General features: G+C 45.3%; 1 protein-coding gene across 1 annotated transcript; it reads right to left on the reverse strand.

The window, feature by feature from the left end:
- Positions 1 to 448: 448 nt before the first annotated feature.
- On the reverse strand, positions 449 to 11,051 carry LOC139707338 (PRAME family member 15-like). The gene is made up of 4 exons (XM_071618545.1): positions 10,750 to 11,051; positions 2,683 to 2,979; positions 1,848 to 1,940; positions 449 to 998 (listed from the first exon to the last, which is right to left on the reverse strand). Exons 1-4 carry the CDS (start codon positions 11,049 to 11,051, stop codon positions 449 to 451), a joined length of 1,242 nt encoding a protein of 413 aa, XP_071474646.1.
- Positions 11,052 to 24,647: the final 13,596 nt, after the last annotated feature.

The raw sequence follows: 24,647 nt of genomic DNA on the forward strand, positions 1-24,647 counted from the left end.
CCTTTGATTCAAACCCCCCCCCACACACACACTCACACAAATCATCATAACAGTGAAAATTTAGTACATTTTTATTATGGAATAATAGAGCCCAAAACCAAGTAGCATAATAAATGAAGGCCCTTATACCTATCTTCCTGAAGGCCAACCCTAACCCATTTTTCAGGGGTACTGGGGATTAAAGCCAGGGCATTTGACCAGAGCTACATCCCCAGCCCTTATTTAGAGATGGTCTTCCTGAGTTGTCAAGACTGGACTCAAACTTGAGGCCATATGCACACATGAAACCCATCAGAAATTTATAAGAAGCATTTCTTGAGGTTCTGGAGATGAAACTCACGGCCTCATGCCTGCAGGGTGCACTCTACCTGAGCCTCACCCCCAGGCCAAGAAAGCTAATGTGTTGTGCATGTCAACAATCCCCTGCCTACCGAATTGCCACTGGGTTTCAGGCAATAAAATCTGTATGTTTGAGGTGAAGAACACAATCGTAAGAATAAATCTGGATGTCGTGGACAGGCCTGATGTCCTTCACCAGCTGCATCAGCTCATTCTGAACCTGGTCAAATTTCATGGGGTTGATCTCAGTCCAAGAATCCCCGAGGATTTCGTCAAAGCTCTCCAGAGGGGCAGGGTACTTCGCTTGTTCCAGCGGCAGGCTAGCGGTGTGGCTCAGCAGGTTCTTAAGAGCAGTCAGAGGGATTTGGTTCCCACAGAAACTGAAGGTTTTGAGCTGGGAACAGTGACCCAGGGCTGGTGAGATGGCATTTAGCTGGGACTCTGTTATCTCACAAAACTCTAAGACCAGGGTCTCAAGGGTGTGTGCCACCTTCTCCAGCAGGACCAGGAGGGGCTCAGGACTCATACCTTTCATGGAAAAAGAGCTGAGATCCAGACACTTCAGTTGATCAGTGCTCGGACACATGGACAGATGCTTTAAATCCTTCTCCTTGAGTGGACAACCTCTCAGCGAGAGTGTTTTCAAGGAGGTCTGACTCCTGGAGAGAAAGCAAAGAGTTACTTCTGGTGAATGAGGGCACCAAGTGGATATACTGGGATATTGTAGGAGAGAACAGTTTAATCCCACACCCAAGGTAGCCCTGTCCTTCTGATGATGGTGGACACTGTGGGTTGCAGAATCTGCTCCTACACTCACCCATTTCAGGGTAAGCCTTCCACCACCACTTGAGTGATCAGGTGGGTCCATCATCTCTAAGGCTCCTCCCCTGACTGCCAAGCCCAAGGCCACAGCTCTGGCCACAGGAGGTCAGGGGGAGTCATGTATGAAGGACAATCCCAGGCAAAATGAAGGAAACCAAAAGGAGTTATCCACCCAGGAGGCTCACACCCTGTACCCTCCATCCCTCCTCCTGACCCTCAACTCCAGAATCACCACCTGAGTCTCAGAGCAGCCTTCCCCAAGGGGTTATTGGGGGAGGGGCTCCTCTGCTCCCCGCTGGAGAGCACAGAGCTTCCCTGTCGCAAGGTGAAGGTGAGGGGGCTTCTCTCCTCCAGCACCCTCTCCTCTACCCCGTCTCCCACCTCCTTTGCTGGATAGGCCTCCCAGGGAAGGAACCTCACCTACCCTCACTACTTCTTGCCCCCCCCCAGCTGGCTTCCCTACATGGTGGCACTTCCCAGACCATGCACCCCGGTTTAGCCCTCTGCTTCTGTTTTGGTGGTGATGAGACCGTCCTTCAGGACTGAGCAGGGGACCAGAACCTGAGGTCACTCGTTCACTCGCCAGCATCTCCTTCCCTGACATGGCCAGTGGCCTGGGCACAAGCCCTTTAACTGCTTGGTAAGCAAAAATGGCTTTTGCGGCAATGTGCACCCCTCATGCTTACAGGAGGATTTTGTGCAGCGCTCGGTAGAGGAATAAGACGTTGTTCACGTAGAGCTCGCGGAGTTTGTTCACCTTCCGCAGTTGAAGGCTGAATCTATGGGAAAACCACCTGTTTATGGAGCAGCCTGTGAAGACCTGCGGGCTCAAGTCAGAGAGATGGAGGACGCAAAGGTTCCTCATCTCGATCAGGACAAAACAAAAATGTTCCATTATTTCTCGAGTCCAGTGCTAAGCATTCACCTCCAGTTCCTGCACGTAGTACAGTGGCAGAGTCCTCAGGAATTTAGAGAGTTTCAAGTAGAAACCCCCGATCTGCAGCTTCTCGCAGTATATACGGACCACCCCCTTCCTCTCCTCCACCCACTCCCTGAGGCTGCCAAGGAATCTTTGGAAGACTTTGTCCAGATCGAAATGTATGAAGATCTTCAAGCGTGGCCTCGCAGCTCTTTGGCTGCATTTCTCTCTTTCCTTTGGAGACGTGGCGTCTTGTGAGCAGGCACCCAGTGGGGCTCTGGACCACTGATTGGGGCTGTCCTGATTCACTTCCCGAAAATCGATTGCTTTCAGTTTCCATTTCCTATGGAGAAAATGGGAAGGAGGCTGGAAAAATAGACAAAGACCCGCCGACTTCCAACCTGTGCGTTAGACCCCAGTGAACCCCTTGTTCTGGGTGGCTGCTCCTCTGCTCTCCAATTTTTCTCCATGTCCTTTCTCCTTGAATCCAGCCAGGGACCCTTCCTGTGGAGGGGGCAGGGCAGCCTCCTCCCTGGCACCACCTGGTCCACCCTTCACCCTGTCCTGCCTCCCCCAGATGTCTCTTCCTGGCCCCCCCTCACCTGGGGTAAACGTTCTGGGAAATAAGCAAGTCTAGCCCATTCAGTAGGGTTTTTAAGGCCTTCACATCTCTTGTCTTCAGCTGGTACTCCACAAGCAGACAGGCCAAGGGGCAGGACAGCACCATCTTCTTTACCATCTCCATGTGACCTCCCTTTATAGCCTCCTTGTACAACTGCAGGGTAAGCACCCTGGGCAGGTACTCCAGATTGGGAATGGGCAAGGCCTCGTTGCGCAGTACATTCTGTATCACCAGGTCCTGGAGTGTGGGTACAGTTCTGATGCTCATCCTGTTGAATCTGCAGGGAACAGAGGCACCCTTTCAGGCCAAGCCTGAAAAACCCCTCCTCAACCAGCTGAGATCCAAATCCTGGTTAGCCACAGCTCTGTGGTGGTGGGGATCAAATCCCCAGTATCCAGGTCCACCTCTGGTCCTCCCAACACTAATCCCACTGGTTATCAAGGAGTCTGAAGGCTCACCAGTCCCTCTATGGACAGGTGACTCATCCTCACTTTTGAGATCCTGGGGAGTGAACCAAGGGCTGAATGCCTGCCAGGCAAGTGCCTTACCACTGATCCACATCCCAAACCTGAACCTCACTTAGGACCCCCTTAAAGAGAATGGAAATGTCACAGGGCCAATGCCCAGCCTGGTGGCATAAGCCTGTAATTCTAGCAACTTGGGACACTGAGGCAGTAGGACTACAAATTCAAGTCCAGCCTCAGCAACTTAACAAGACCCAAGGCCCTCGTGAAAGATCCAACCAGAATAAAAAATTAAAAGGGCTGGAATATGGCTAAGTGGTAAAGCACCCTGAGTTCAATCCCCATTACCAAAAAATAATTTTTTAAATAATGAGAACCTCAAGTTCAAGGGCAGACTGGGAAACTGAGCAAGACCTTGTCCGAGGCTCAAGATGGGGTTCAGTGGTATCGAGCTTGCCGAGCATGTGAGGCCCTGGGTTCAATTCCCTGTACCACACATGCACACACAAAACCATAAACATATGTGGACTTGCACAGATGCAAATCTAGATATAGCTATAGCTTAGGAGCTGTGCTGAGGGTGGTAGCTCAGTAATATAGGAGGTTACCGAGCCCACATATAGCCTTGGGTGAGATCCCCATTGGACTCCAAAAATGAAAACCAGAACTTTTGGTTGATGAACTTAGAGGAAGTTTCTTTGGGGTTCCTGGTTTCAGAGGTTCATTCCACGGACAGCCAGCTCCATTGCTCAAGAGGCAGAAGAACATGACCAAACAGAGCCTCAGGAAAGCTGATCAGTACAGGGCAGCCTGGAGGTGGTGGGCATGGTGCCAAGAACCTTTAACAGGGGTTCACGGGATGCTTTCACTATATCCCTTGTGGCTTTGAAACTTACATGTTTCTCCCCCCACCCCCGCATCTTCTTTTCTCTAACCTTCTCGTTCATGATCTCCCTGATCTCCTGCCTAATCCCATTTTCTTGAATCACCTCTATAAAAGCCCCCTGTTCCTGAGGATAGGCAGAAGCACAGGCTTTGGGACACTAGTCCCTGTGTTTCTTCTTTGCTAGCAAAACAATAAACCTTTTTCCTTTTTCTCAATATCTTGTCATTGCTATTGGATCAGCCTGGAGGATGGGGACCAAGCCTTTGGTTGCAAAAATATAAACCCAAAGACACACCCACAGGGACCTATTTCCTCCAGCCACACCTCACCTGCCTAGAGTTTATCACCCAGTATGTAGTCCTATCAAATCCATTAAATAGATAAATGTACTGATTATGGATCTTATAACCCAATCGTCTCACCCGTTGCATTAACACTTGAACCTTTGGGAGAATACATCCTATCCAAACCGTGACACCAAAATCCAGTAATAAAACATTGATATAAAATGTATACATCACATACATGCGCACATATTCCTTTGTTTTGTGGTGATAAGGTTTGAACCCAGGTCCTCGTACTAGGGAAGTCCTCTAATACTGAGCATCACCCTCACCCTGTTTTAAGCTCTAAATATAAAATGACTTGTAAAACCACAATACACAAATTCCATGAACTGTCATTTAAAGGAATATAGACTATATATGAAAATTGTCAAGACAATTCAAAATCAAATAGATAGCTCTCAGTTAAAAATGTTGCACTGGGCCAGGTGCAGTGGCACACACCTGTAATCCCAGCAGCTCGGGAGGCTAAGACAGGAGGATCTTAAAAGCCAGCCTCAGCAATGGTGAGGCACTAAGCAACTCAGTGAGACCCTGTCTCTAAATAAAATACAAAACTAGGGCTGGGGATGTGGCTCAAATGGTCAAGTGCCCCTGAGTTCAATCTTTGATGCCAAAAAAAAAAATAATATATATATATATATATATATATATATATATATATATATATATATATATATATATATATCATTGGGTGCGGTGGTGCGTGCTGCTAACCCCAGCAATTTAGGAGGCTGAGGCAGGAGCATCAAAAGTTTAAGGCCAGCCTTAGCAATTTAGGGAGATTCTAGGCAACTTATTGGGGCCCTGTGTCCAAAAAATTGTAAAAGGTGCTGGAGATGTGGCTCATTTGTTAAGCAGCCCTGAGTTCAATCCCCAGTCCACAAAATGTCAAGTTGCAGGTCAGCCACAGCACCTTAGCAAGACGTTGACCAACTTATTTTATTCAAAATAAAAAACAGGTCTGTGGAGATGAGGCTCAGTGGTAAATCATCCTTGGGTTCAATCCCTAAGAATCAGCAGCACCAGTGGTGGCAAACTGGGCTGCAGTCACCAGGGCAGACTGGCTGTGGTAGACAGGGTGGCGCATCCTTGGGGGGGGGGCTGTCACTTACCCTCTCTGCACGTCTGGATGGAACAGTCTGGCTCTCCAAGTGTCAACAGATCCAGGCAGTGACTCTTGGTCCAGGATTCTCTGGAACCTTCTCTGGCTGGTCTGAAGCTCTTATTCCTCCTCTCCAAACCCCTCCCTTCCAATCAGAAGCTCATATCTGACTAGATTATTGAATCTCATCCAATTAATCCTGGTTGGATTTTCAGCTTATTGATTGGTTTTAGCAGATCTCCAGGCAGGAAGGGGAAGGGATTCTGGGTGGGGTGGAGATCCTCTCAGGGATTTCTTTCACAGAGCTTCATTCACAGGGTCACCCTCAGTTTTGAGCAAGAGACACCAAAGGACTTCATCTGATATTGACACAGAGAAACACCTGAAAACTCATTGTTCAGGGGTCCATGGCCACACTGATATTGTGAACCTGTTCCAGAGTTAAAACCTCTTAGGTGTGATGGCTCACTTCTTTAATCCCATCTATGCCAGCAGCCCCAGAGGCTGAAGGAGGGCAATCCCTAAAGCAAGGAGCTCCAGGCTAGCCTGGTCAGCAGGGTGAGAACCCATCTCAGAAACAAAAACAAAAATACTTTATGAAGCCGGGCGTGGCTGCACACACCTCTAATCCCAGTAGCTCTGGAGGCTGAGGCAGGAGGATTGCAAGTTCAAGGCTGGCCTCAGCACTTTAGTGAGGCACTGAGCAACTCAAGACCCTGTCTCAAAATAAAATACAAAAAGTGGCTCAGTAGAAAAGAAATTGGAAAGGAGTTGCTAGAGACACAACAGAGACTCCTAAAACCTCTCGCTACCCTTGAGGACAGGGAGGGAGAAGCAGTCTTTTGTTCCCTTACAAGGTAAAGGATGTTTCAGGGGGATCAGCTCAGCAAACTGGCTTGAGAATATTGTCACCAAATATGAGCTGGGACCTGAGACCAGAGAGCAGCTTCGACTACCATCCCTGGGAAGGCCACTTTTCCATGTCTGAAGCCACTGAGGATGGAAGCTGTGGGTACCTCTCAGGATGTTGGGGAGCAAGAAATGTAGGTCAAAGTGTGGGTCCCTCTCATCATGGCAGCCACCACCTGGAGCCTTTCAGTGTCAGGGTTCTTCCTACAGGGGCATTTCCCAGGCAATGCTGAGCCCCACACAGTGCCAGGGTCCTTTATCCTATAAAAGCAAAGTCTAAGGAACAATGACATTTTAAAGAGTGTTTGATAATAGCGAGGCATGCTGGTACAGGTCTGTAGTCTGAGAAACTGGGGAAGCTGAGGCAGGAGGATTGCAAGTTTGAGCCTGCCTCAGCACTTGAATTTAGTAAGACCATCGGAAGCATATCAGTTCGTGTTTAAAAATGAAAAGGACTGGGGAAGCCAGGCACAGTGGGGCACGCCTATGATCTCAGTGGATCAGGAGGCTGAGACAGGAGGATCTTGAGTTCAAAGCCAGCCTCAGCAATAGTGAGGCACTCTTAGCAATCAGTGGGACCATATCTCTAAATAAGAGACCAAAATAGTGCTGGGGATGTGGCTCAGTGGTCGAGTGCCCCTGAGTTCAATCCCCAGTACCAAAAAATAAATTTAAAAAATCAATAACAGGGATAGGGAAGAAGCTCAGTGGAACAGTGCTTGTCCAGCATGTTTAAAACCTTGGGTTCAATCCCTGGTACAAAAAAAAAAAAAAAAAAAAAAAAAAAACCTGCTAGCAAAATTACTTTTTTTTTTTTAATGTATCCTGGGGATTGAACCCAGGTGTGTTTACCAATGAGCCATGTTCCCAGTTCTTTTTATTTTTTATTTTGAGACAGGGTCTCGGAACGTTGCTTAGGGTCTTGCTAAATTGCTGGGGCTGGCCTTGAACCTATGATCCTCCTGCCTCAGTCTTCTAAGAAGCTGGGATTATAGGTGTGTGATATCATGCCTGGCTTTGTCTCATAAATTTTGACCAACATCATGAGTATTTTGAGCTGTGGGTATAGCTCAGTGGTAGAGCACGTGCTTAGCATCTGTGCTGTCCTGGTTTTGATCCCCCGTACTTCCCCCAAAGCCATATAACTTTATGATATATTCTGTGATAGAATTCTGTGGATTGTGAGGGCTACTCTTAAAAACTGATGACCACTCTTGTGTTGCCTAGACTCGGAGAGCAGCAGCCCTCTGGTCCTCCACACTCATTTTGGAACACAGTTTCCTGGGAACATTTAGTCTCCTACCCCATTTATGTACAGATCACCTATTGCAGGGGAATAACTGAGGAACATGGATAAAGGAATCATTCTGTGTGTGTATATGTGTTTGTGTGTTTTATTAGAGTTTAATCTAGGGGTGCTCTACCATTGAGCTACATTCATAGCCTTTTTTATTTTTTATTTTGAGACAGTCTAACTTGTCCAGGCTGGCCTCAAACCTGCCATCCTCCTGCCTCAGCCTCCCAAGTCACTGAGATTATAGGTATGTGCCACTGTGCCCGACCAACAAACTACTCTTTTTACCATGTATTCCTCACTCAGAAATATTTAATATTTATTTTAACTAGATTAACTTGTCTCATGAAGCCCTATCAGATGGAATAAAACTAAGTCCGGTATTTAAGTCATGTTTCACTTGATTCTAGATGTAAAGATAATTTAAAATTAAAAATAATTTCTGAAAAGTCATCTTTCTGGAATCATTAAAAATGGTGCACATGTGTACGGACACATTTAAGTAATTCAATTATTATTAAGTTTAATTTGTTTCTAGATAGGGGCCTCACAGTGTTGCTCAGGCTGGCAGTGTTCTTGGAATCCTTCTGCTGGGCCTCGGGGGAGCAAATTATAGGACTGGGCTACCATGCCTGACTTCAGTATCATGTTATACCCCTTCCTCCCTCCCTCCTTTTCTCCCTTCCTCCCTCCCTCCCTTCCTTCCTTCCTCCCTCCCTCCCTCCCTTCCTTCCTTCCTTCATTCCTCCCTCTCTCTCTGCCTCCCTCCCTTCCTCCCTCCCTCCCTCCCTCCCTCCCTCCCTTCCTTTCTTCCTTTCATTCTTTTTTGTTTTCTGTTATTTGTTTTTATTTTTCATACTGGGGATTGAATCCACAGGTGCTGTACCACTGAGATACATCCCCAGCCCTTTTCTTGTTTGTTTTTTGTTTTCTTTTGAACAGAGTTTTCCTAAATTGCTGACTTTGAATTTGCAATTCTCCTGTGTTGGTCTCCCAGTTTGCTGGGATTAGAGATGTGCACCACTGCATCAGTCTCTATTTGAAAATATGGGAAGGACACAAAGTAGCCACATTAAATTATATAGGAGCATAACAGGGGTTCACTTGATGCTTTGACTATATAGCCCTTGGGGCTTTGAAACCTACATGTTTGTTTTTTTTTCCCTAAACTTCTCCCTGACCTTCTTCTTCCTGATCTCTCCTCCTTAATCTCCTTTTCTCTGAATCACCTCTATCCCCTACCCCTTTCCTCTGAATAGGTAAAATCACAGCAATAAACCTACTTTTTCATTTTTCTCAAGACCTTATCTTTTTTATTAGATTGGTGTCCAGGGAGAGGACTGCGACTGGGGGATATCAAGTTTGAGGACAGCCTGGGCAATTTAGGGAGACCCTGTCTCACAACAACAATTTTGTTTTTAAAGCCTGGGCATAGAGAGATCAATGGTGGAGCACTCCTGGATTGGATCCCCAGCACTGTAAACTAAATAAACAGAAAAAAACCAAAACAAAACTAGAAAACCTCCATTGCTTTAAGAAAAGCAGAAGTGTGAAACCCCTTACACCTTTAATTCCCTTTAACTACAGGAAAAAGAGGTGTCTAGGGTATGGGAGTATGAGACTTCATCTTTTAATCCCTAAAAAAGTGTCTTGAAGTAGTCTGGGGTTAACCAATCAGCGATTTTTCTCTTGCTCCAACTCGTGCCCCTCCTTACAGGGAAAATAAGTTTGAAACTGTCAATCTACTTCAAGCTCTGCTCTTGCTGCCTTTGGGGGTTTTTGTGGTACTGTTTTTTGGTGGAACCTAGCGGTGCTCTACCTATGAGCTATATCCCCAATCCTTTTTAATTTTATTTGAGAAAAGCTGTCACTAAGTTGCCCAGGCTGGCTTTGAGTGTGTGATCCTCCTGCCTCAGCCTCCAAAAGTGGTCCGGACTACAGGGAGGTGTGCACCATCAGGCCCAGTTTTCTGCTTTATTTTGCAGTGAGCAACTCCTCTACCATAGAGCTTCATCCCCACCCAATATGGGTATTTTCTTTTAATTTAATGAACACTCTTTTCTTGTTTCAGGAAAGAACATTCCTAAAGCCATAGTGTTCAATATTAAAATTTAATGCATTTACAAGATAAAAAAGTTTATTCAGGTAAAAAGCAATCCATGAACTGGGGAACTCCACATTGGAAGACATTCCCTGGCCAGGTGCGATGGCACACACTCGTAATCCCAGCAACTGGGGAAGTTGAGCAGGAGGATCACAGCCTGGGCAATTTAGCAAGGCCCTAAGCAACTTAGTGAGAGCCTGTCTCAAACTAAAACAAAAAGGGCTGGGAAGGTAGCAGAGTGGTCAAGCCCCTGGGTTCAATCCATAATATCAAAAAAGAAAAAAATATATCCAAAATAAATACAACTTTATAATTAAAAAAAAAATGACATGATTTAACCAACTAATAAATCAATGGTGGAGGCCTGCTTATCTGATCAAAACCTCGTGTTTGTTCTTCAAGGTGTTTAAATTTGGGGTGATGCCAGGCATGGTGGCACACGCCTGTTTTCACAGAGACAGGAGAGGCTGAAGCAAGAGGATCACAAGTTCATGGGCAGCCTCAGTAACTTAACGAGGCCCTCAGCAACTTAGCAAGACCCTGTCTTAAAATAAAAAATAAAAGCTGAGCATGGTGGCACACACCTGTAATCCCAGTGGCTCAGGGAGGTAAGGCAGGAGGATCGTGGGTTCAACGCCATCTTTAGCAACAGCAAGGATGCTTTTCTCTATCCCTTGCCCCTCCAATCCAGCCTGGTGCCCCCACCTGTACCAGCTGAGGAGGGGCAGGCACAACCTGCTTCAGGGGTCAGCACAGCTGCCACAAGCACATCCACATCTGGAAGCCCCTCCCAGGTGGGGCTCAGCATGGCCAAGGCCTCTCCAACCCTCCTTGCTGGCAGCACAGGAAGCCTGTTGGGCACACTTCAGCACCCACTCTCCCTGCCCACAGCCATCACTTCCCTGGACTCCCAGGGAGCTCCCTTCCAGGGTCCCCCTCACCTGGGGCGATCCTGCTGGGCAGCCAGCATGTCCAGCCCATCCAGTGCCGCTTGGATCATCTCCAGCTGTGGCTTCTTCATCAGGGCCCCCAGCGGCAGGTGGGTGAAGGGCCAGGCCTGCACCATTTTCTTCAGGACCTCAGTGTGTCCCCCGCTGAAGGCCTCTATGAAGAGTGGTGGGAAGAGCTGTATGGGCAGGTCCTCCAGAGCTAGGATGGCCCTGGACTTGTCCTTCAGGAGGCTGCGCCCTGCCAGCTCCTGGAGTGTGGGTGGGGTCCGCTGCTCATCCTCTGGAGTCTGCATGGAGGGATCCTGGTGGATACCCCTCCCAAACACATCATTCACAGCCAAGCTCCATAGCTCTACCTTATACCCACCCCGAGGAAACCACTCAGCCAAGTGGCTGCTTTGGCAATTGATTGATCCAATTTCACTCTTTGGGTGCCACAACAGGCCTGGTGGTTCAGGCCTATAACCCCATGGCTTGGGAGACTGTGGCAGGAGGATCATAAATTCCAGGCCATCCTAGAACTTAGTGAGACCACGTATCAAAATGAAAAATAAAATAGGGTTGGGGATGTAGCTCAGTAGTAGAGTGCCCCTGAGTTCAATCCCTAGCTTCAGTAAATAAATAACTAAAGTGGGTGTCATTGGTTTTCATTTTTAAAAAGAGCAATTTTTAAATTGATTTACTTACTTATACTTTTCTTTTCTTTTTCTTTTTTGGTGATACTAGGGATTGAAGCAAGGGGTAGCTTACCACTGAGCTACACCCTTACCCCTTTTGGTTTGTATTTATTAACTTTGTGGCACAGGATTAAACTCAGGGTGCTTTCCCTCTGAGCTACATCCCCAGCCCTGTTTGTTTTTGATACCAAAGATTGAACTCTGGGTACTTAACCACTGAGCCACATCCTCAGCTCTTTTTATTTTTTATATTGAGGCTGCTTAGGGCCTTGTTAATTTGCTGTGGCTGGCTTTGAACCCTAATCCTCCTGCTTCCTCAGCCTCCTAAATTGCTGGGATTATAGGCATGTGCCACCAAACACAGCAAAAAGTATAATTTTAAGGATGCACAATATAAATATTTTTATTATCAGAAAATAGAATTCCAGGGCTGGGGATATGGCTGAAGCAATAGTGCACTCGCCTGGAATGGGTGAGGCACTGGGTTCGATCCTCAATACCACATAAAAATAAAAAAATAAAGATATTGTATCTACCTAAATCTAAAAAAATAAATATTATATACAAATAAATAAATAAGTCTTCCTTAAATAAAAGAAGATAGAATTCTAATCAATTAGATGGTAACAGGATTGCAATCTACTTAACTAATTTTAAAGTGGGTGGGGCTGGAGCTCAGTGGAAGAGCAGTTGCCTAGGACGTGTGAAGCACTGGGTTTGATCCTCAGCAGCACATAAAAATTAATAAATGGCGGGCTGGGGATTAGGTCAGTTGGTATATGCTTGCCTCATATGCACAAGGCCCTGGTTTCAATCACCAGCACTTCCAAATAAATAGATAGATAAAAGAATGCAGTCCATGTAAACTTATTTATTTATTTATTTTAAATGCGAGACATGCGTGCACAAGCCTATAATCCCAGGGGCTCCCGAGATTGAGACAGGAGGATCATGCATTCAAAGCCAGCCTCAGCAAGCGCGGCGCTAAGCAATTTAGTGAGATCCTGTCTGTAAATAAAATATGAAATAGGGCTGGGGTGTGGCTCAGTGGTTGAGTGTCCCTGAGTTCAATCCCTGGAACCAAAAAAAAAAAAAAAAAAAAAAAAGAAATAATGAAAATTGAAAGAGACATAAACTATAGTGGAAATCTTAATGTTCAGGATAAACGAAAAACTACACTGAGAGGCAAACCCTAAGTCCTAAATTGGTTCATGAGAAAAAACAGAAAATTGTTCCTGAATCCGCACAGGTGAGGGGGTGTCTCGGTGGTGCTCAGGGCGGTGTGGGACTTATGGGATCTTTCCACGTGTGCGGGGTGCTCAAAGCCTCAGCATGTGGTGATGGTTCTCCTTGGGCTCCAGGACTCTTGTGTTTCTCCTCTGGCTCCGCAGAAGCATTTATGGACCTCCCAGACCACGCCCCCACCTCCACCTTTTGACTAGTATCCAATCAGAAAGCAGTATCTAATAACATTCCCCAATCTCCACCCACGTAATCCTGATCGGATTTTCTTTCTCCAGATTAATTGATTGAATCCCATGTTTTTGCAGGAGGGCAGAATCAGGGAGAGTGAGGGCCAGGGTTGCCTCCATCCATGTACTCCACACGGTGGACTGAATTTTGCCCATATGTGACTCTCGTGTTCCTGCCTGGAAGACAGAAAAGCACTGAATCCCTACAGTAAGAAAAAACAAAACCCCCCAAATATCATTGTGATATCTTTGCCATATCCAAAATATTTTTTAAAAAATATTTCCTAAAGATTCCATTGTAAAACAGCTTTTTGAAGATACTAGCGTCATCCACGAAGAAAACAGATGGAAACCAGGTGTCCAACAGTCACATAGGTGTGACATTACCTTGCAGTAGATCAGGGCCACCCAGGAGGAAGAATGGACAACAAGGGTGAAATCAGTCTTCTAGACTTGGGGCAAGACTTGTCCTGTTTGTCTGTGTGAACTGGGGATTGAACCCATTGGTGCTCTACCACTGAGCCACATCCTAGCGCTTCTACTTTTTTTTTTTTTTTCGATTTTAAGACAGGGTCTCACAAAATTGCTTAGGTCCTCACTAAGTTTCTGAGGCTGGCCTCAAACTTCCCATCCTCCTGCCTCAGTCTCCAGAGACACTGGGATTACAGGCATGGGCTGCCATGCTCCACCAGATGGAAAAATTGAAATCCACAGAGGGTGGAAACTGTGGGCAACTTGGAATTTTGGACAGAAAGACACAGGTTTGGATACCAGGTGTCCCTGACTTCAGGACAGCCACCACCTGAGAGCCTTCTCTCAGAATCAGGGACCCCCCAGGGCACATCTCCCAGGAAAACTTGGCCCCAGGCAGTTTCCAGGGCCCTTTGGGCTGTGAGAAGTACACAGACAGAGGAAAATATGAGGAGTCTGAAAAACATAATTCAGGAATTGAGGACAGAGAGACAGAAAGAGAGGGAGTGCTTGGATGGTGAGCCATGTGAGAGGAGGACTTACAGGGAAGATGTAGAAGGAATGGTTTGATTGGTGGCAGTTACAGAATTGCATTTCTGCTTTGTTGTTCTGTCTTTGTGTTAGTCAGCTTTTTCACGCTGTCACTACAACACCCAACCCCAACAACGACAGACGAGGAAAAGTTTATTTGGGGACTCATGGTTTCAGAGGTCTCAATCCAGAGACTACAATGCATTGCTTGTGGCCTCACCTCCAAGGTGAGGCTGAACATCATGGTGGAAGAGTGTGGCAGAGGGAAGTGGCTCACATCATTAGAAAGGAGAGAGAGAGAGAGAGAGAGAGAGAGAGAGATGGCCACTTGCCAGATACAAAATATACACCCATATTCACACCCCAATGATCAGCTTCCTCCAGCCACACTCTACCCACCCCCATTTATCACTAATCCCATCAGGGATTGATTCACTGAGAAGGTTAAGGCTATAAACCAATCATTTCTCCTCAAAAACATTGTCACATGTGAGCTGTTGGGAGACACATCATCTAAACCATTAAGGTCTTTTTGGGTCTCTTGTTGGAAAATATCCCTGCTCACATCACATAATCATATGTTAGTTGGATATTTACAACTGGCTGAGGTTATATTTGGTTTCTGTTTCACATAATGACTTACCACAAATGACCCACATTTAATCTCCTATGTGTGCAGTGAAGTAGGGCAAAGGCTATTTCAGAGACCTCATTGCTTTTTAGGCTCCAAAACAATTGAAATCTAGTCTCTCAACTGAATTCTAAATTTCTCTGCCATTTGTCTGTGTGTAGGCAGGTGAAAGGGTGACTTCACGCCACAGCCCTGCCTTCTCTTACCACCCTTGACTTGGTGCAGGAGGCAGGTAGATGTTTCTGTCAACCTAAGTCACGACAGTGGCACTCCAAAGAACAAGGGGAGTCAGACATAATAGGGCAGGAATCCAGGACACCTAAAGAAAGATGAGTCAGAGTCCCATCCAGGAGGCAAAGGGAGACAGGGTGTCAAAGGCAACTTTGAGTCAATTATCACTGGCTCCACAGATTCAGTACCAAGGGTGGCCTCAGTTCAAGAACAACAGGCAGTGACTGGCCAGGTGTCCTCCTACATCACATGGGGGGTACAGGTTGGGGTAGTTTTATGCACAGCTGAGGTTGTGGCTGACTGGTTTGTGATAGTTGTTGCACGAGGCAGTGCTGCCCACTGACCTTCTCCTCACAGCACCCTCTCTCCCCCTCATCAGGATATGACACATGTTACTCCCTGTTGAGTTGGACACCATATATGTTTCCCTCTTGTGATGAAGATCTTTTCTCCTGAAGCATCTTGCATCATCCATTCTTTGGTTAGGGTTTGATTCTATCTCAGTGCCAGGATGAACTTGTCCTAGTTGGTTCAGTCCCCACTGGGGGAATTATTGGATGACAAGGAATCAACACAGAGACCCATTCAGCCACATTTGAGCAATAGGTGGGTATTGAGGGAGTGGCTCTCAGGCTCCCTCTACCTGGAAGTCACTGTTAAAATCAATTTTGTCTGTTCAATAGGCATTGGCTCTCTCATCTCCAGGTCCAGGCCTCTGATTTTCTGTTGGGAGCTGGGCTTTTGCAGAAAGTTTATTGTTTAGGTGTTCATTTAAAAAAAATATTTAGGTGGTGATTTTATTTAGTTTTAATTTTCTCTAGCAGTGGGGATTAAACCTAGGGAGGGTTTAACACTCAGCTACATCCCCAACCCATTTATTTATTTATTTATTGAGACAGTTTCTCACTAAATTTCTCAGATTGGGGTCAAATTTGAGATCCTCATGCCTTAGCATCTTAAGTAGATGGGATTACAAGTGTGCACCACCACACCCCATTTTGAATTAAAATTTTAAAAGGTAGAGCATTTGCTTAGCATTCAGAAGAACCTGGATTTGCATCCTTGCATGAAAAATATAAATAAATATACAGATAAATAAATAAGCAAACAAAAAAAATCAGAAACCTGTGTTCAAGTCCATCATTTAGATTTATTTTTCTTCTTTTTCATTTCTTTCTTTTTTAAAAAACTTTTTTTTGCATGAAGCTGATTATAGTTACTTTTATGGAAAAAATTCGAATGGTTACACTTTCTGATAAGCACTTAGAATACCCATGCTTAAAAATGTGTTGAGAATTTGCTTTAACCAGCTATTAACAAGGTGATTTGATTGGCATACATTTTAATATAGTGTCCTGAAGTATGTCTGAAACATATGAGAATTTTTTATGAATTTAGTGGAATTTTGAAGCAAATATTAATTAAAGGGCCAAATAAATGTAACTTGAACAAGGTTATGTCATGTCTTATTTGACAGGGCTTCCCATCTCACAAATTAGGCTAATTGCCTTAATGTCTTTCTTCTAGAATTACCTTGAGAAATTCAGGAGCCCTGTGGAACATCCCAATGTTAGCTCAAGGTCAAGTGACAATGTAGAATCTGATCCTAGAGAAGTTAAGTCAATAATCTGAAAAGGTTTAAAGCACTTAATGAAAGTAAGGGCCTAGATCATTATGAAAGATAATTAATTTAGCAAAACTGCTGAAAGATTTTGAAAGCTAATATAGAAAGTTGTGTCATAGGAAACAATAATTCAAATTTTAACAGAGATGACTCAGTTTTTGTTTTTCCAAGTAATCAGAGACCTTGTTAAAACCAACCTGAAGCTAGGAAGGCTGAGACAGGAAGACTGAGAGTTCAAAGCCAGCCTCAGCAAAGGCGAGGCACTAAGCAACTCAGTGAGACCCTGTCTCTAAATAAAATACAAAGTAGAGCTGGGGACGTGGCTCAGTGGTCAAGTGCCCCTGGGTTCAATTCCTAGGATCAATCAATCAATAAATAGTAAAAGGTTACTCCCCACAGCTCTAGGACTGAGCATTGAACCAGGGGCACTCTGCCACTAAGCCACGCACCCAGTCCATTTTGTTTTATTTTGAAACAGGCTTGCCAAATTGCCAAGTCTGGCATGAATCTTGCCATCCTCCTGCCTCAGCCTTCTGAGAAGGTGGAATTACATGCATGGCTCACCTCACCTGGCTTAAAATGTACTTGTTAGAGTGCAGCTATTTGGTGGTTGTTCATCTGGAACATTCCACATGAAAGCTATCACCATTTTGAATTATCTTTGGTATCATTTGTCCACCAATTTCCAAATGTGCTTAAGAATGAACCTTAATAATCTCAGTTGGAGTGCAGAAGAAAGGCTCTCCTGGCATTCCTTGGAGTTTGCAGGTCCCATTCTCTGTTTTACTAATCTCTTGGGAGCCAAGAGAAAATCTTATCATCTTGTTTGGAAAGTCAGGGATTTGGAAGCAGTGTGTGTGTGTGTGTGTGTGTGTGTGTGTGTGTGTGTGTAGTACTGAGGATTGAACCTGGGACAATTTACTACTGAGCAATACCCCTAGCCTTTTTCTTTTCTTTTCTTTTTTTTTTTAAATTTTGAGGCAGGGTCTCTCTAGGTTGTCCAGACTGGCTTGAAACCTTCAAATCTCCTGTCTCAGCCTCCGTGTTGCTGGGATTATACGTGTGCACCATGGTACCTGGCCATAGAGCATTTAACACCTTTGAGAGATTGCATCACACCAGGGAGAAGCACCATACCTATGAGGAGAATAATAGCCTCAGACTGCAAAATTCTTCTGGATGAAGATTCCCAGGAACCAAGATTTATCCAACTGAATAAGTCAATGGTGGAACTTGTTCTCATCTCATGAAAAGCACCCATTTCTTCTTTAAAAACTTTTAGATTTTTATCAGAAACATCACTTTTCACGAATTAGGGCACAAACTCCTTCCTGATGAACAGCAGGACAAAGAGATCACTTCCCCTCTGGAGTGTGCCTGAGGCCAAATCCCTCTCAGACTGCACTGCTAGTAGGCAATTCAAAGGTTCAAACTATTTGTAACAGTTGCTAAACTATTATTAAGTGAATTTTCCAATTTAGAGATTCCTACCTGAGGTAAAATTTCTCCTACAAAAGAATCCCTTCAGATGATTGGTACTCTAGTCCATTTTCTGTTACTGTCATGAAATACCTGAGACAGGCTTTTTTTTTTTTTTAAAAGAGATTTATTTAGCTCACAGTTCTGAAAGATACACAACCCAAATCAGGAAGCCCCCCTGGTTTGGCCTGTGGGAGGAAGCCAAAGAACAACCCGGGGCTCAGGGTCAGGCTTGTAAACAACTCTCAGAAGGACGGGCTCAGCATCCCAGGAGAACCATTCCTTTCTAAGAACACACAAAGCTCCATTACCTGAAGCTCTGAGGGATAAATTGCACCAAACCATAGCATAGGGATAGAGCTAGACGTGATCACAGCCATCTCAGTCATTGTGGCCAGTTTGCCCACCAGTTGATCCCAAGCCCTAGAGGCCAACAAAGTTGTTAACAATCAAGAAACATGTTGTTCCAGTCACTGATACCCGGACCTTTACTTCTCTTTCGACATCTATCTTTTACTGGGGATTTACCTCCCATCACTTTTTATTTTGTATTTTAAGCCAGGATCTCCCTGGGTTGCTGAGGGTCTTTATAAGTTCCCAGGCTGGCCTTGAACTTGCCATTCTCGTGCCTCAGCCTCCCCAGCTGCTGGGATTACAGGCGTTCCCCCACCAGGCCTGGCCTGGCCTGTTTCTTAATATCCACTGACGTTTCAGACACAGTGTAGTTTTTGAGAATGTCCTGGTACTGCCTGGTGGAAGTCCACTGTCTTGCTGCTGCATGAGACACTTCTGCCTTTAGTCTCCAATAAGGGTCTCAAACTGTTTCTGGTATTAGGGAAGAAAAATGGAATTTATCATTCTTGGGGGTTCATTGTCCATGCAAACAAAACAAAAGAAAAACAAACAACATATATAGGTTTACTAGATAAAAACCACACAGATCCAGGTTTCCCACTCCTGTAATTGCAGCAACTCAGGAGGCTGAAGCAAAATGATTGTGCTCTTGAGGCCAGCCTGGGCACCTTAGCAAGACTGTGTCTCAACATAAAAAATGAAAAGGATTGGGCATGGAGCTCAGAGGTAGAGCACTCACCTAGTGATCCTGGGTTCCATCCCCTGTACTGAGACAGGCCGGAAGGAAGGAAGGAAAGATAGACCTGAGTGAACACCAGGAGTGAATGGTGGGCTCTTAGGGACACAACAGATAGGCATCTGTCCCTGTCTCCATGGTGGCTGTCATCTGGAGCCTTTTGAGTTCTCCCCAAAGTGGGATATTTCCCAGGCTGCATCAACCGTAATCAGTTTCTATGTCTCTTGAGCCCATAAGGGAATTCTCTGTAGCATAATGAAAGGAGAGAGTTTGAGTAACAGCCAATCAGAAATTGGGGAGCATCAGAGTTAAAAAGTTGAGCACGTTCATGCAACCTGTCAGATGCAAGTGCCTATGGGAAAATGCAAAAAGGATCTTTGTTGGTGTGTGTTGGTGTTGCAGCTCCAAGGATTGAATCCAGGGTGCTGTCCACCAAGCACCACCCCTAGCCCTTTTTATTTATTATTATTTTTAGCTTCAGTGCAAATTTATTCTAATTCATTGAAAATTGATAAACCATATCATATTGTAAAACTCAAATCACCAAAACATTCTTTCCCATTCCCCATATCTCCACTCTCTTCAGTCATCTCAGTAAATGACAATCTCTACAATGAATCTCAAGTAACTAGAACTTTTTTCTTTCATTATCTATCTATCTATCTATCTATCTATCTATCTATCTATCTATCTATCATCTATCATCTATCATTCTAATTAGGGAAATATCACAGCAGAATGCATTTTGATTCACTGTACACAATTGCAGCACAACTTTTCCTTTCTCTTGTTGCATACCATGTAGCATCGCACCATATGTGCAGTCACACATGGCGCATCCCTTTTTAAAATTTGAGATAGGCCTTGCTATCTTACACAGGCTGGCCTGGAGCTTGTCATCCTCCTGCCTCAGCCTCATGAGTGGCTGTGATTACACCTAGAGAGTCCTTTTGGTTTGTTTTTGTTGGTTTGGGCTGTGCCTTTTTCTTAAGAAATCACCCATATTTGTTTCACTTATGTTTGCAGTTGAAACAGGCTTAAGATTATTTTAAAACCTAGATGGTGGTTTAAACTGAGTAATATTTGAAGTCCAGCCTTCAAATTTGACTTGTCTTACCTTTTTCTTGCTTTGGGGCATCTCTTGAGGCAGCTGAGCAAGAGGGTTGAAATGGCAAGGTGTCACTCTCGGCTACCACCCTTGACTTGGTGCTTGGGACTAGAGACAGGTAGATGTTTCTGCCACCCAGGTAACAATAGAGTGGCTCTCCAAAAACTGACTTTAGAAGAGACAGAAAATGCAGGACCCCATGTAAAGTCAGGCCCATCCAGGAGGCAAAGGAAGACAGGGTTTCAAAGGCCACATAAGGTGCTTTGAAACCATTATCATTGGCTGCAACAATGCAGTAACAAGGGTGGCCTTGGTCCAGGATGACAAGCAGCTGCTGAGAAGGGTGTCTTTTCATAAAAATATAATTTTGTGAAGGATGCAGTGGTGCATGTGTGTAATTCCAGAGACTCAGGAGGTGGAGGCAGGAGGATTGCAAGTTCAAAGCCAGCCTGAGCAACTTATTGAGGGCCTAAGCATCTTACTTAGACCCTGTTGTGAAATAAAAAATAAGAAAGGGTTGGGGATGTGCTTCAGTGGTATAGGAACCCAGGGTTCAATCCCTGGTACCTAAAAAATTTTAAAGAAAGAAAAATATTTTTTATGTACAATTTGTGGTGGATTTTGCATAAGGCTGTGGTTCTGTGAGTCTTTTGTTATGGCTCTGGTTAGCAGGCAGTTGTGGTCCAGGATGCCCACTTCCTAGCAGCCTGCCAGCCCTGCTGTGTTGGAATGGTGTCGTTTTGATGGAACACTTTCACCATTAGCTTCACCTGTAAGTACACGGTTGTTCACAGCTGATCGACATCCTCAGCAAGGACACAAGCAGTGTTGGATTCCTTGAGTTGTCTGAAACTGATGGCAGTAGTTTGGAGTGTGTGGTTGTAGGAATGTGTTTTGAAAGGAAAGTGACCACAACACTTGGAGCGAACAAGAGATCTTTATTGCAGCAGTGCAACAGAGGAGAAAAGAGAGAAAAGAAAAAGAGAGCAATTGAGAGCAAAAGCAAGAGAAGAAAGAGAGAGCAAGAGCAATAGAGCAAGAGCAATAGAGCAAGAGCAAGAGAGAGGGGCCTGGTGGAAGGAAGTTTTAGAGCCCAAATCTAATGGGGTCTCTGGGTCTGCAAGCTGCCTTGTTGGCACAAGGGGGGTTGAGTGTTCAGCCTTGAGCAGGGGTGTAAAGTGTTCAGCCTTGAACAGGGGCTTGAGCATTTGGGCTTGATGCAAACAGGTGATAAAGACCAAGACAGAAGGGTTGGAGTGGCCAGGTCACCCTGCATCTAACTTTGTTTGGCATGCCCTGCAGAGAGCTTACGCTGTCATCCTGTCCTGAACCTAACATGTTTAAAACCCTTTAAAGCTTGGAAGGCAAGCATGGTGACTATAACAGAAATAATTGCCAATGGCCTGGGGAAAGGTATGCTGATCCTGCTTGCTTGCTTGATTATTTATTTTTAGTATTGGAGATTGAACCCAAGGGAGCTATACCACTGGTTGCTAAAAGCTCAGTCTCCCTGATGCCAACCCTTATAAGGAGTACACATTTTTCAGAAAAAAGAAAAAGAATATTTGTTAATTTGCTAGCAAAAGAGGAAATGAGGGAACTCCTGTTCCAAAGGCTGTGTTTCTGCCCATCAGCAGGAACAGGTTTTTTAAAAGAGCAGTTTCAGAGAAAATGACATTAGAAAGGAGAAACTAGGAAGGAGAAGATCATGGAGGAGAGGTAATGAAGAAGATTTGGGGGAGAAAAATGTGAGATTCAAAGCTACAAGAGATATGTAAAAGAGCATCATGTGAGCCCCTATTACACACTGAACCAATTCCTAACCTGCTCTTTTTTGGAGAAACGGGATTGAACACAAGGTTGTTTGACCACTGAGCCATGTCCCAGGTCTCTTTTGTTTTTTATCTTGAGACAGGGTCTCACTAACTTGCCTAGGTTGTTCTTGAACTTACAATCCTCCTGCCTTAGCTCCTGAGTTGGTGGAATTACAGGTGTGTGCCACTGTGTCCACTACAATCTATTTAAAAAAAAAGCAAACAAACAAACAAACAAAAAAAAACTCCTGTGCTCTCACAGGATGAGGACTGTTTTAAATTGGGGTTAGCAACACGATATGGGATGCCCGCAAAGTGGGCCACCAAACAAGTGATAAGAATGACTCAATAGAGCCCAGTCCATTTTGCAGAGAATTGAGAGGAGGTGGAGGGCTGTTGGGAGTGGGAAAAGTACCAGGTCACCAGGAGAGAGAGAGGGAGAAAGAGAAGAGGCAGAATTGGCTTTGCCAGAACAACATCCCTGTGTTGCCAAAGAAGGATCCTAGTGTATGCAAGAAGGGGCCAGAAAAGATGAGGAGCAAGGGGTAGTGGAGAATCAGAGGGTGGTGAGCTGAGCAGGGAGGTGGGCTGTCCATATAGAAGCTCAAAGGGGAGGTGTCGAGTGGCTTCTTTGGGAGGGCCTGTGACAGAGGAAGAGCCAAGGAAGGAGTTTAGTTCAGTCTAAATGTAATTCAAGGGACAGTAGACATTGAGGGAAGCTCCCTTTGCCAAAGTGAAGGCTCTGATGAGGACAACAAGTTCTGCCTGCTGATATTGGGAATGGAGGCTCTTCCACAACCGAGGCTAGAGAGACTATTGCCTACCCTGCCTGATGAATTCCCTCCTGAAGGAAGAAGGAGCCATCTGGGAACCAAGACTCAGAGTGAACTTGGGAAGGAGAAGGGATGGGAAGGTCAAGAATCTTGGTGCTGGGCCAAGATCTAAGTTAACTTTTGTGTCTCAAGAGGAGACTTGTCACTGCCATCTCTAGGGGGTAGACTTGTGAGGAGGAGGGGAGGGGAAGGGTAGAGTCACTTTCCAATGGGACTGGTGTGTGGATAAAGGAGAAGAGCCCTAGGTGAATGGAAAAAGGTGTGTGGTCATTGTCCTGGGCCCTCAGACCAGAGTCCAAACCAGCTCAAATCCTCAGAGGGGAGAGAAAGTCTGTTAGGATGAAGTCTGCTCTGCAAAGAGAGGGACAGCATCAGCAAGGAGGGAGAGCAAGTGTTGTGATTGGGCAGAAAATGGAGGAGGTTTTGACAGATGTGAATGGGCTCATGGTGTGAGGTGATAGAAGGACTGGAATCGTCCACCTCAGAAGTGGGTCATAAGAAGGTACTGGCCAACAGAATAGGGGATGGTCCTAAGGTAAGGGTGAGGGTCGGGGAGCAGCAGGTGAGTCTGCATGGAAGCATCTATGAGGGGAGAAGCAGAGCATAGTCCCCAACTTTGTGAGGATGTCCCTTCCCATAAGGGGAACAGGACACTGTGGAATGACCAAAGAGGAATGAGTAAATATTAGAGAGCCACAAGCAAAAACAAGGCTAGGTGTCTGTAAGGGTTGGTGGTCGGCCCCCAGAACACCTTGAGGACTGAATATGTAGCCCTGGTGTCTAGGAGGAAGGAGAGGTCCTACCTGACATATGCAGTGTTACCCTGAGTTTCCATGGAGTGATGGTAGTGGTTGAGTGATGGGGACCTGGATCTTTTCAGTCCTCTGCAGCCAGTCCTAAGAGTTGGAAAGGGGAACCCAAAGGGCCAGGTGGCTGGGGGGCCCCCATGTACTCAGGGAATGTGAGCAGCCCAGTGTCCCTCTTGATGACATTTAGGACAAAAATCCAGAAATTATGAGGCTTGGGACATGTACGAGCCCAGTGACCCATCTGACCACATTTAAAACAGGGTCTGAGTGGTCCTGAGGGACCATCCCATGGGCCAGTGACACCAGGGACAGATGGCTTGAGAGAGCATCTGCTATGTCTGCTTTCAGGCCTTCTCACCTCTCTCATTATACACCTTAAAGGTCACTTCCAGAACCTCAGCTTTGGGATGTTGAAGCCCCCTCTCAAAGCATCTGTCACAAGGAGACAAATTGCAATGTATGCAGTCCAGGGGAGGAATAAAGAATGTCCACGTGCTTCTGCCCCTTTTGGTGCTTTATTCACTCAAATTACTCAATGCAATTTCACTCTTAATATTTATTTTTTAGGTGTAGATGCAAACAACACCATGCCTTTATTTCATGTGGTGCTGAGGATTGAACCCGTGTCCCGCCCATGCTAGGTGAGAGCTCTACCACTGAGCCACAATCCCAGCCCTCTATAGGTTCTTAATCAAGAAAAATGACAGTCTTTAACGCTAGGCACTGCAATAGACATAATCAATTCACAGCAAACAATTCTAGATTAATTTTAAGCATTGCAAACACACTTAATCATGACAGGCTAATGACAGACATTCCCTCTGCATGCTTATTCTTCTCAAGCCTCCTTGCTGAGCCAATACCCCCCCAAACACCCTTTATCTTGTAGGGGAACCAAAGAGTGCTTCTCCCTCCCTGTTCTCACGTGTAGGTTTTAGGAGTCTCTGCTGTGTCCAACTTTCTCTTTTCTTTTTAGGACTTATAAGGCTCTTGGTTAGCACCTGGATGGACATCTTAAATGACAGCTGCCATTTGAAGGAAAACATTTCACTTTCCAGACCAAGGGTGTTTCTGAGAAAGGCTCACCAGCATTCAAATTAAACAATGCATTTCATTGTG

This window comes from Marmota flaviventris, chromosome 10, assembly GCF_047511675.1.
Source record: "Marmota flaviventris isolate mMarFla1 chromosome 10, mMarFla1.hap1, whole genome shotgun sequence".
NCBI classification, from domain to species: domain Eukaryota; kingdom Metazoa; phylum Chordata; class Mammalia; order Rodentia; family Sciuridae; genus Marmota; species Marmota flaviventris.

Coding starts and splice junctions, on each gene's coding strand:
- LOC139707338 (XM_071618545.1), bottom strand. CDS start 11,051: ATGCAGACTCCAGAGGATGAGCAGCGGACCCCACCCACACTCCAGGAG. Junction 1,941..2,682: donor TCCCAGAACGTTTACCCCAG/GTGAGGGGGGGC, acceptor GTTTTCCCATAG/ATTCAGCCTTCAACTGCGGA. Junction 999..1,847: donor GCGCTGCACAAAATCCTCCT/GTAAGCATGAGG, acceptor CTTTCTCTCCAG/GAGTCAGACCTCCTTGAAAA.